Raw genomic sequence first — 13619 nt, 5'->3', positions numbered from 1 at the left:
TCTACAAGTTGGCATTGAAGCTAAAATATACAAAATGATTAATATTTTTATATTATCTTGAATAATCACACAGAATAATACCTATAATAAATTTCAATAAATTGAAACAAAAAACAAATATATATACGTACTGATATTATCTACAAAAGGTTAAATAATTATTGATAAAATATTTCTAATAACTACCCAGCATTTTATATTGAGTGACTTGCAATACAATAAAAACCAAAAAAAACGTACTTTTTAATGCAGCTAAATAAAAAAAAATATTTTTATGAGTGTTAAATTAATTGGCTTAAAAACTATTAAACACACAGTTTAACAGTTTTAAAGTTTAAAGTTTCTATTTTCATCAAAAAATGAACCAACTATTAAAAACAATATTTAGTTTTCAACATAATAACCATTTACAATTTTCAATTACAAATATCTCCTACTTAATCACTAAGGAACCTAGACCAATGTGCGACTCATGCAACACCCCCCTTACAATCGACCACATAATCATCAACTGTCCCAAGTTCGCATCTGCACGTCTCCTCCTCAAAAATGCTACATCACTCGAAGAAGCCCACAATCAAACCAACATCGCCAATATTTTTAATTTTTTCAAGCTAATTTTTTTATTTCATAAATTATAATACTCCTGTATATAACATTATAGCATAGACTTTATTTTTTATTTTTTACTCTTTTTTAATATCATATAAATACTTTTAGTTTGTAAATAACACTAGGCTAATAATCTTTGTAATTGAAGACTTTAATCAAATAATAAAAAAAAAAATTACAAGTATATAAGATTATGATTTTATTGGGATTGAGATCAATAAACTATCACATGATCAATTTACACACTCATTTTTATAATAACAATTTCTTAATAACATAATGGTACTTATCATGTATCTAATCACTCAATATAGAATAAATCTAATGTTTTTTTTTTTTTATTAGAAATAAACAATCTGTACAAGTAATGTACAATAAGCTTATGCGTTAAGCAAATAAAGGACGTGAGAAATTGAATAAGAAGCCGCCCACTGGCCACACTTAGCATGAGCTCTTCATACATATATTATTATTTTTTTTTTATTGTTGATGGTTGAAATTGTATATATTATACATGTATTGTGTATATGTCGTAGCCACTTCGTGAAATCGAACTTTTTATGAAAAGATGACCATTTCATGAAATGGAAACGGATATTTTACACTTCGTGAGATTCGAAAATATTTCACAAAATGGTCATTTTTTCATGAAGTGGTCACTCCAATCTAACATCGTGTAGTTTTTTTCACAATCCGGTCGTTCACTTTGTGTGATGGAATACAACATTCATTGCACACGTCAAGTTTGATTATATTCGTTATTATTTATTTAATGTATTTATTAAGTATACTTATTTTTAACTTTAACAATACTATAAGTTATTTTTATCTATATTTTATTAATTTAACGCGGTAGGCTGATCGGTGACATAGATGTTGAATATAGTTGGAGATAATATTCCCCCTTGTGGGACGCCAGCATTTATTTTGTTTACTTCTGAGTATGCAGAGCGATAATGTACTTGGAAGTGTCGATCGGTTAAGTAAGATTTAATTAAGAGAAAGAACGGGTGGGGGTTCTAATGTTGTGAAGATTAATATAATTAATTTTAAAACAATATCTAGATTTGAAACAGAACACTAAACTAAAATTTGGCTACTCCTCACAGATACAGATTTGAAATTTTCACCAAATTGTATAATGGCAATTACTAGGTATGACATAGTTTACACTGCCCATTTGAACATGCAAAAACTCATTGTCATTTTTTCACCTCCTCATTTCCTATTATTTCATTCACATTAAACTCATTCTACTATTATTGTATAGTTTGTAAATCCAAAAAATAAACAACATTTAAAAAATACATTGACATTTTTTGTTATTTTTAAATATTCAAAATGTTTGTCGACTTTAATGTACAATTTCTGTTATCATAGTTAAAATAAATTCAACATGTAATACACGGTTGAACGGTTCCTCGATAGTTACAACTGCTATAAAGAATATAAAAAACACATAGCTATAATTTTTTTTATAAACTATGTGAAAGTTCAAATTTGTATGAACTTCACAAAAATCACATCTATTTTTAATTTATATGACAGGAACAGACAGGAACCAAAAAAATTATGTATATCTAACCTATTACATATTAATAATCAATAAATAATTTGTACCTTCATTCTCTGTAAATAATGTTTCAAAAATTAATAACTATGTACATAAATATATGTTGGAATATATTATCTTATGCGGTTGAATTGAAACTGAAAGTAATTCCACTTTTTCCATATTTAAATTGTTTTTATCAATATATTTATTTTATAGTAATTTTGATCTCTTGATAAAGACGTTGTGGTCGAATTGGAATAATTATTATACGATTCTGTAGAGATCGTGATGTCTACTGTGTGTAATATTCTCACTCATCAAAATTTAATCTTGAATTTATAAAATTAAAAATTTATTTTAGTCATATCCGAGATTAGAGTTATCAATCCGAACAGATTCGAAGAGTATAATTCTAGCTGTAGCTACAAAGTCAATGCGGACTGAAAGACTCCTAACACGTCAAACAGAAATATTAGGTTATAGAATAACATAATAGAGTACTCGGTAAAAAAAAAGTAATTGTAGAGACTTTCAAATACCTACTTTCAATTATTTTATAAGTACATTTTTTTTACCTAAGAACTCCACAGATCTAAATTTCATGTGTAACGTCAATTTTATAGAATATTTTACAACTATCATTTGGGGTAACTATCAAAATATACACATCTAATATTTTTGTCGAACTTTTAATTTTTTCGGTTTGCTTCTAGTCGCAGAAAAAAAAACCAACAAATATTTTATTTTATTTTTGTACAAATAAAATGAAAACTTAAGTGAAACAAGTATAAAATAAACGAAAAATGATTTGAACATTAGTAATATATTTTAATTTGAGATACTTTGAGCTAAAGTATTTAAATTCCTTGTTAATATACTTTTCAATAAGAATTTAAAATACGAATTTGAGAACTTAAAAATTATTTGAATACTTTTACTCAAATACTTTTGCTCGCATACTTTATAAGACTGAATATAGATAAGTATCTAACAACGATTTTCGATTTGTCATCTGGTCATTCGAGAAGAAGAGAAAGTAAAAATATGGCAACTAACATAAAATATACTTACGTATATCACCTGCACAAAAATGTATAATATACCAAAGTTATTAATAATACAATATGAAATGTACAGTTTTAACTTTTATTCAATGTTTTGATTTTTTCTACTGCTAAGTAATGAAAATGTGTATGAATTCTGATGTATGGATATTAAAAATATTTACTACTTGCATATTTAAGAGTGCATATTTGAAAATACCATTAAGTATGTGTGTGCTTTTTATTTGAAGGATGTTTAGTTATTAGTTTGTGAATTCAACTTTTCTTCTGCTTTAATATAAAAACGTTTTAAATAACAGCGATTAATAATTTCATTTTGAACGTGACATTTTTGAAAAACAATTTCTCATACTTAAATTGAGGCTCAAGTACTATATTGTTTCTGAACTTCAATGTATATTTTTAACTACAAATGCACATTAAAGCTCTAATGTACAAGATAGTCAAAACTTTAAATAATCTTGAAATCTCACACGGACTAATGTAATACATTTTATTAAAATAAAGTAAAATAGGAAATAAAAATATACTTACTAGTAACCTCTAAAAAATGTATTATAATAATTATTAAGTTATTAATAATAACTACTTATATAAAACTAAATTCAACATATTCAATAGTTGAACTTCATTATCACAATATTCAAATATCCAACTATATAATCTCAAAAGTCTAATTAACAAAAGTATACTCTACAAAAGTTATAATTATGTCCAATATGATTTTAAAAATAAACCAAATGTAATGAAATTAATTATTTGTTAATTGCAACTTACTGTTTAATCCTGTACTCAATTCGTGAAGCTCTGTTAAGTTTTAAAAATATTCAAACAAATTATTATAGAATAATGCTTAAGGAGGTATCAAATATAATTGATTAGTTGAACTGTTATTACTGATCCAACCATGGGCCACTAGATCTTACTTAACATTACATATGAACTTTTTAGTATATTTTCCTAATATCTATAATAATTAACATCAATCAACCAAAATTTAAAAATACATAATATACATTTAACTTTTAATTTTTTTCAAATACTTAATCATCTTATTTTTGTAACCTTTTATTAATTAAAAATATTACCTTGACAGAGAACTGAAAAAAATCGTTTTTTTTTAGTCTGAAATCTTGTTTATTCGCTACAAATTAGGTAAACTATAAAAAATATTTAATCATCATATGTTATATTTTATTATACAATTATAACTACAATACATCTAGATTATCCCAAAATTAAAATTATTATTTAACTGAAGTATTATACAACTCATTGGTGACAAATTTCGAATATCAAATATGAATTCTGTATAATCATTGTAAATTAATAAATCTTTACCATTTAAAAGTATTTCTTTGTAATCAGGAGCTGCATGGATAACCAAAACTGAAATGATTAATAATGTAAGAGTTATGAAATATGACTGAATAAAACTCATTTTGATTCAATATAATAAAATAATAGAAAATAATAATGTGAACGTTGAACAATAAATGAAATAAAATATTGAAAATCGATTTCTTTTATAAGCGAAGTATTCACAACCACACTCCGTCAGTGCAACATGAATCATATTTTTCAATGAGGTGTTTATTTACTGACAACTAATATAATATAACAAGAGAATATATATATATTCTCTTATTGTCGCTGAATACCATTTAATTTTTTTTTTTTTTAATATTTAAGTAAATAGTGTGTATTTAACATTAGATATAATAGATGCCACGATAGCTTGAAGCCGACACGAAAATGTGTGGCTATAATCATAGTAATGCACACACTTTTGCATGAGTGTATACCGTGGTGGAGTGGGGCGTATCCGTTTGTTTAAGGTAGAGATGATGAACCTATGAAACGCGCACACTATATTTTAGTGACACACACGAATGTATAAAAGTTTAATAATATTAAAGCTTTTTTAAAAAAAATTGAAGGGTTATTGAACTAGTTGACACTCAGGGAAAACAAAATCCAAACAAAATTTTTATTTGACATCCTGGTACAAGAAGGTTTGCCATCCCTGGTATACGGTGTATACCTATCACTAATGTACTTTTCAGTAAGTGCAAATACTTATAGAATAACACACGATACTCTGAAATGGGAATTCATTTATTCTATAAAATTTCTTAGGACATTTTTAATTAATAAATAAAATTTGAAACAAACCAGTTTATTGATTGTATGGTTTCTATAACCAAAGCAATTTGTTTTCTTACACCAGTGTCACAATATTTTAGTATGTACATTGTACAACAATACAACTTGAGTATAGGAATCTAGAAAAAATGAACTGAATTAAAAATAAGTAAAAAAAATCCCTCGCAATTGGTAAAATAGCCCCCCACCAACAATTACTAATAATATTCAAAAATGTTTCTGCTCTAAATATTCCAAATTTCCAATTGTTCTACGCAGTGTCAGAATTACTATTGTCATTATTTATTATTTAATAATTACATTGTGTAACACTATTTTCAAGATCATGTATTGTCGTCACTTAAATAAGTTCTATAATATTATATAATCATGTTATAAATATTTATGAAATTGTACATCATTTTATTAAAACTTGTAAGCCATCATTTAAAAAAGAAATAAGAAAATATACAATAGTATATTAAAAATATAATAGGTACCTAGCTAATGTAGATTTTTAGGTATAATTGAACATTTGAACCTTATTTATTATCCCAAATAATATATTTAGGTATATTATTAATCAATTATAATATATACAGGGTGATCCAACAAGTATGCTCAACCCTCTTTTTTTCTTTAATAATGAAGTTTTTCAAAATCTGACTTTTGGATTCTTTAAATATACTCAAAGATCATATTTTCATATCTTGAGATTTTTCGTACCACTTAAAGAGGGTCCTGTAGCGATACAAACTTTTGTTTTTCAAAAGGGAACCCCACTTTTTTACTGTAAGTTATTTTGCGAATAATTTTTTTGAGAATTTTGGTGTATGAAAATCAAAATTCGAACGAGTAGTTTTCTAATTATTACACATTTTGTGCTAAGGATAATATAGTTTATAATAGGGAAGAAGGATATGCTTATACAATCTACAGTATACGTTGTCTTATATAGTCTATACAGATAATATAAAATAATACGTCATTTTATATATTTATTAAGTCAAACACTTAGGTATATAGCAAGTAAAATCCTTCTTGATTTATTAATTAATTTTTTTTATTCCATGTGTAGAACTGTACAAGCATATCCCTATTATGGACTATTATCCTTAGTACAAATTCTCCAATAACTAAGGAAACCGCTAGTTCGAATTTTGATTTCGATACATCAAAATTCTCAAAAAAATTATCAGCTAAATAATTTAAAGAAAAAAAGTGGGGTTCTCATTTTAAAAATAAAGGTTCGTATCGCCACAGGACACTCCTTAAGTGGCACAAAAAACTCAAGAATATGAAAATATGGTCTTTGAGTATATTTAAAGATTCCAAAGATCTCATTTTGAAAAACTTCATTATTAAAGAAAAAAGGGGGGTGATTATACTTGTTGGATCATCCTGTATAAAACTGACCACGATTAATTTACTCGATTTCACATGTGCCACATGTTTTAATTGTAATAGTCGAACTATAAGTTGTATAAATAATAATAAAAAAAATACCAATAGGTGACTTATTTGTGCCACGTCAATCTACTCATCTAAACTTTAAAAATGCATAGCCATGCACATTCAAATTTCAATTTTTGGTAATGAAATAGGTATACCAAAAATGATTCATAGATGACGTTCATAATAAGTTCTTTGCTAATTTTTAAGTTATAAATAAAATTCGTTAATACAATTTGCCATTAGTCAGTGAACTTCATATGAGTTCATTCTTGGTTTATTTTTATCACCTGAGTCAATAATAAGTTTGCAAATTAAGCACAGCTACAGAGGCTCAAACCTTTTTAAACATATGTCTTATCACTATTATACGTGGCATAAGAGACTATTATACATAACAAAAGCCAGCTTTTGACAAAATCGATTTTGTTTTCGATTTAATGCAAAATTGAGGGAACATAAATTCAGGTCCGTCAGGCTGTCACCCTTAAATCAAAATTTCGAAGTCGACCCATACTAGAACTATATATTCTTAAATAAAAATAAAAATTGAGAACTATAGATGTTCTGCGGTATAGTATAGTGTAAAAACATTTCGTAGCATGCTATATTTTTTTACGAACTGAATTGAATTATTTAAAGTTTGAAGATTTTCGATTTTCATGATAATTTACTTTAGAAGTTTTAAGCTCCCACGAATAATATTTTTAAATTACAAGAAAACAACTTAATCGTTATTCTTGATTATTCAATATGTAAATTCGTCCAAATCTGAACATTAAATAGCTATAAAAAAACTGTTAAAAACTATTTGTTTTTGAATTAAAACTAAATAAGAAAATCGCTCAATGAGAAATCGTTAGTGAACATCCAATGTTGTTAAGAATATGTACCTACTTCAAAAGCTCATACAAATTGAATTTTACATTCCGGTAAACTTTTTTTTCTGGTTAAAAGTATTTAAACTCATAAGGAATCTTGTATTACATTTTCTTATCTTAGATATAAATAGGACATTTCTTCTAACTCTAAATCATTTTCAAATGTTCTTGATTTTTACGAATGTTGTTGAAATTTTAAATTCAAATGTTCATAAAATATTACCGTCTATTTATGTTCGACTTTTTTTTTTAATTTCCACTAACAATAACTTACTAAGAACCTTGTATTAGGTTCAAGTTTTTTGAAAGAGCAAAATGTTTTGTATCGACATTAATTTAAAAAAAACTAATAATAATCGAACATTTCATATGAATATCAACAGTTCAACACGAGTAAAAATATTTTGAAAATGTTATGGTGACAAAAAATATGAATATAAACTTTCGATAAAAATTAATGTATCTACGATATATTTTTACTTTTGATCCCCAAACGTGTTCACTTAAAAATTAAAAATGTTATACGTACATTTAAAAATAATAAAGTACCTATAATAGAGAACTAACATTATTTGAGCTGCAGGATGAATATAGATGGACAAGTGAAACTTCAATCTGGATTGCCTATTTTGGTTTATTTATTCTCGGTTAATAATTAACAGAGCTATAAAAAATAATTAGTACAATAAAAGAAGTAAAGCTTCATTTAGTTTGATAATTTAATTATTTTTCTTTGACAATCAACTATCAAGTATGGATATCATTATGCTTATTACACAGGTACCTTACCTAACCAATGCTATTACATTTTGGGTCTCGTACCTACCACCTTACCGTAGAACGCAGTGTGAATAGGTTCATATTTTATTACAAAATATATAAGTAAATAATTACTAGAAATTAATCTCTTAATATTCCAAAAATGTAATTTCGTATGGTAAAATGTATAACGTATCTAACTTTATTTTACGTTATTGACTATCCAATATTTCAAAATTTGAACTTCGATTGCAATTACATAAATGTTTTTTTTTTTTTTTGGAAAAAAACTTATAAGGAATCTTGTATTAATATTTCAATCCCAGGTATTCAAATTTAAATAATTTATGAATTTCTAACACTGTTCCGTAAAAATGTTAACTATAAAAATTTAAACGCTTGTAAAAGAATGTATGAATAATAAGCCGGTATTTTCATTATTTTTCAAATGAGGTATGAACAACTCACATGGAATCTTGAAATACAATATCAAACTTTTCACTCAAAAATGAAATATAAAATGTTTTACCTACCTCCATTATAAAATAATTAAGTACCTTTATAAGAGCTAGACTAATATTATTTGTTTTGCTGGGTGAATGTAGATAGAACCAAGCCACTTCAATCTACTTTATTTTCAATAAACTTTTGAGATTGTAATAACTAATAAGTATACCGAAAATATTCATTTTTGGGAAATGAAATAAGCAATGTTCTTAATAAGTTGATAGTTAAGTTTTCAAAATAAGTTTAATACAATTTGCCATTCGATGGTAAACTTCATATAGATACATTATTAGTTTCTTTGTAACACCTGAAGTAATATTAGTGTGTAAATGTGTTGCCGCAGAGGCGCAAGACATTTTAAACAGATGTATAATCGGCTGCAACTAGTTGGCCCACATTTTTAAATTTCTTAACAATAACCTGGTATTTCTAGCACAAATTATTGTAGAAGGAACTCAAGGAACCACTCAATCGCACACATAAACATTTAAATGCCTAACAACCACAGGCATCATGATTACCTAGCTAATTATATCCAATCCATCCAATGGGATAACCAGATTTTGCTACTCATGCCATTTATTTTAGCACGAAAACAATGGAGTTATTCTAATCCAATTAATTGTTTTAGATTCTGGGCGGCGGGATGAATATATTAATTTTATAATGATGTGTGATTTTTTTTTAGTCTGTAGTATCTTTTGGGGTAGTAAAGTGCTTCGATTTTCTTCAACTTCTGTTTTGATATAAAAGTAAATCTAGTTGGTACTTTGAAGAGCCAGAAGTAAAAAAATCCTTAGTAGTTTTCAAAAGTGGAAAGATAAGCAAACAAAAAATTAAGTAAACACTCAGATTTTAACTCAAAATCAATTTTTGAAAACATCGATTTTGCTTTTTGACTGTAAAAAAATAATTGTTAATAGATTAAATTTTTAGTGAATGTTTATATTAGCGATTTCTATGTACCATAACGTTATCGAATAATTGTGGCTATTATTTGTGAGCTATTAATAGGCCTAAGAAAATGTCGAGTTTTATTTGTTTTTTTTAAATTTTTGTCCATACATTTTTATTCGTTGGATCATACAACTTGTATATTTAATATACTAAGATCTAAGTTTATTGTTACAAGGGATTAGGGAAGTCAGAAAATATTAAGAATACATAGCCACAATTTTTTATATGCATTTAAAGTTAAAATGTTGATAAAATACGTAAAATCACGAAAATATGCAAATTATTTTGAGTTAGAAATTTATAACAATTAATGTTTTTATTTTGTTTTTATTCAAAAATGAATAACTGTCGATACTTGAATTTGAACCATATGGTAACTTTATCAATTTCTATATACTTAATAAAATTTTCAAAATATTTTGATTTTTTTGAGCTGTTTATGGACATTTTAAACTTTTTTAGTTTTTTTTTCTATAAATGTCAATAAAATTGTATGTGTCGGGACAAAAATCGTTAAAATGTAATACAAGACTCCAGATATATGGTTATAATAGCAATTGAAAAATATTGAAATATACATGAACACTTTTTTTTACAAACATTTAAATTTAAAATGTTGACAAAATGTATCAAATTTAAAATTTAAAAATGATTTTGTAATTAAAAATTAAAAAATTTTCAACTTTTATGGCTAAGGATTGAAAATTTAAAACAATGTTACAATATTCTGTATAAACTTGGTTTTATTATAATTATTTTAAGCTCAAATTTGGATGAAATTACATATTAACACAAACAATAGGTAACTAACTATTTTTATCATTTTGTTGTAATTTAAAAATATTATTCATTGGAATATTAGTATATGAAAATTTTAGGGTATAGTATTATATTTTATTTACACAATGAAACTTTCGATGTAATTATTTTTAGCCAAAATAAAGTTAACCTACTATCTACATTGCATTTACACATTCGCTGCACTGAAATTGCTACTCGGACTATAGTACTAATTTCTAATAGTTAAATAAATTACTTGAACCACAATAATAACATTAAATATACTAAGTAATCTCATAGGCTGACAGGTCGTCTTCGCTCAGAATCGTTTTTCGTATAAATTGATTTCATATCATTGAATTCAAATTTAACACCATTCATCTACATTAAATGTCTTTGTATACATTTTTTGTATTATTATAATATTATATTGATTTGTCTTTCGTTTAGTCGTTCGTAACACATTAAATTAATTGATTTTATTTTTTTTTTCATCGTAAATTAAGTATATTGTTCTCTCACTTACAGCAGAATTCAATCGTTTGATTTCTTCGATCATCGATTCTTTTATTTTTGCTGCCATTGAGGTACAAAATATACGGTTCTTTTAGCATACAAGTTGTGTTCGTGTTTCATTTTTAACCACCATTAATCTAAATATTTTGAAAATGTCATGTGGTATTGTAAAATTTATTATATGTAATAATGTTTTTTTAATTCCATCGAAATAACCAACATTTGTAAATAAGGTACATTGATGTACTTCGAACGATAATTTAAAAGGACGCTTCCTATGCATTTGTTGTCTCCGACTTACACACGTACGGCATAGAACATTTACGTTCACTAGTTTCAATACCTAGTGTTCTGCTGGTTTTGATATTAGAGTGAATTGACCGATTATCAAAGTTTTTGGTAAGAACATCATCTATGCTTAAGTGTCGGCGGATTTTTGGATATTTTAATTTTCAAGCGAGATATGAGCATTTTTGATTTTTGTTATTTCACATACTTGTATCCATGCTTTAAAATGAAAATATCGAAAATTTATATTAAATTTATTTTGCAAATATTATTATAAATTTACATAGTTACATTATAAATTTATATTACAATCCAAATGGGTATTCTGAAGTAGAGTAGTTTAAAAAAATATATATTTACAACCTATAATATATATACTTTATACTTACTATAATAGTACTTCAAATATAAGGATTTTACAGTATAACATACGTATATAACCTAAGTTATAATATTACATTAATATTAGTGGATTGATGATAAAAATATAAAAAGACACTAAAACATTATAACATATATTTACATAACGTAGCTCATAGAAACTCTAAATATTTATTTCAAACTATTACTTATAATTAGGGCTAGGGACTTATTGAATTTGCATATTTTTATTGAATAGTCCAAAAAATTGCTAAGTAAGACAGAAATTTGTTTCAAGTTGTAGTGAATTTAAAAACGCCAAAAAAAAATGCATATTTTTGCATATATTGCAATTTTTATGAAAACATGCATTTTTTTATGATGAATACATTTTTTATGCATATAACATCCTTATTAAGTACGACGTAGATTATTTCCCACAATATTATGGATAATATGGACGGTTAATCATCAATTATTTTGATGACAATGATGCAGTTTCAATAAAAAATTCAAAAAAGTATCTCTCGGATCAAAATATTGAATCACAACTAGTATTTATAAAATCAAATTTTGGATTTTTACCAGATTTAATAACAAGACTTGAAAATCAAGAAATTCCACTGATAGATTCAATTTCTATTGTCGAAGAAGCCAAAGAAAAATTAATTAAAATTAATGGAGTAATGGGGAATATAATAAAAATTAAGATTGAGTCTGTTTTATCAAAAAATAAAGGCTATCAAGCAGTTTTCAAAATATCAGAAATATTAAATGGAAAAAAAGAAGACACATATGGTTTACCCGAAGATTCGAATTTAAATGATCTCACATATTTTAAAAACTGTCCAATAACATCAGTTGACGTAGAACGTTCATTTTCGATGTACAAAAATTTACTTACTTTCAATCGACGTTCATTCAAGTTCGAAAATATCAAAAAATCTTTAATTATTCAATGCAATTTCCAAGGTAAAATAACTTATAAAATAATCAGTAAAAATTGTAAGTATAAAGGAAAATTTGTTTTATTTTACAGAGCCGTTAAAAGAAAACCTTGAAGAAAACTTTTAGATCACAATAGTATAACTACAATCTTTACTAAGATTTTCAAAATTGTTATAAAATAATAAATTATTTTTACACATTTTTATTACACATTTAAAATAAAAAAATTAATTGCATATTTGAGTGCATATAACATTTTTTTTGCATATTTTTGTGCATTTTTTATGATAATTTAATGCATTTTTGCATGCATATTTTCATAGTTTTCCATGCAATAAGTTCCGAGCCCTACTTATAATATATAATAAACGACTTAGCAAAATCAAAATATAAAAAAATTGACCAAGATAATTAGTATTTTTGTTAATTTTGTTTCTTTGATAAAAAATGAGTATGGTATAATTACATCATATTTTAGGGTATAATATTATATACTTAAATGTATGTATTTATAGTACGAGTACATAGGTATTAATCTCTATGAACAAAGGAAAGTTACTTTAGCAATGATCAGCGCAGAGCCGAACCTATTTATGTTATCAAATTGAAATTTTGAGGATGGAATATTATAATGTAAATTCCCACTAAGAAAGGATTTATCAAAATTTTGATTTTAAAGAGTTGAAACCGGCAAAAATAAATTGTTTACGTACAAATAATATATATCTATATCTATATTCTTATTTTACAGCACGGCAACCTCTGGGTTTCCATAGCGACATGCAACCATAACTT

At 25.5% G+C, this 13619-nt stretch overlaps 1 protein-coding gene and 1 long non-coding RNA gene across 2 annotated transcripts; one reads left to right on the top strand and one right to left on the bottom strand.

Moving 5' to 3' along the window:
* Positions 1-3763: 3763 nt before the first annotated feature.
* Positions 3764-4709, bottom strand: LOC111041293. The gene is made up of 4 exons (XR_002605302.1): positions 4573-4709; positions 4320-4331; positions 4009-4038; positions 3764-3774 (listed from the first exon to the last, which is right to left on the bottom strand). It is a non-coding gene; the product is annotated as an uncharacterized LOC111041293 (long non-coding RNA).
* Positions 4710-11832: 7123 nt separating this feature from the next.
* LOC111041295 lies at positions 11833-12950 on the top strand. Its single transcript, XM_022325522.1, has 3 exons — positions 11833-11836; positions 12375-12848; positions 12916-12950. Exons 1-3 carry the CDS (start codon positions 11833-11835, stop codon positions 12948-12950), a joined length of 513 nt encoding a protein of 170 aa, XP_022181214.1.
* Positions 12951-13619: the final 669 nt, after the last annotated feature.

The sequence above is a fragment of the Myzus persicae genome, unplaced genomic scaffold (genome assembly GCF_001856785.1).
Source record: "Myzus persicae strain clone G006 unplaced genomic scaffold, MPER_G0061.0, whole genome shotgun sequence".
NCBI lineage: Eukaryota > Metazoa > Arthropoda > Insecta > Hemiptera > Aphididae > Myzus > Myzus persicae.
Note: the sequence above shows the minus strand (reverse complement) of the source record. Positions and strands in the feature narration are given on the sequence as shown.

Excerpts from the sequence above, each read along its gene's own strand:
- LOC111041295 (XM_022325522.1), top strand. Across the intron at positions 12,849-12,915 it reads TATTCAATGCAATTTCCAAG|AGCCGTTAAAAGAAAACCTT; the intron begins GTAAAATAACTT and ends TTTATTTTACAG.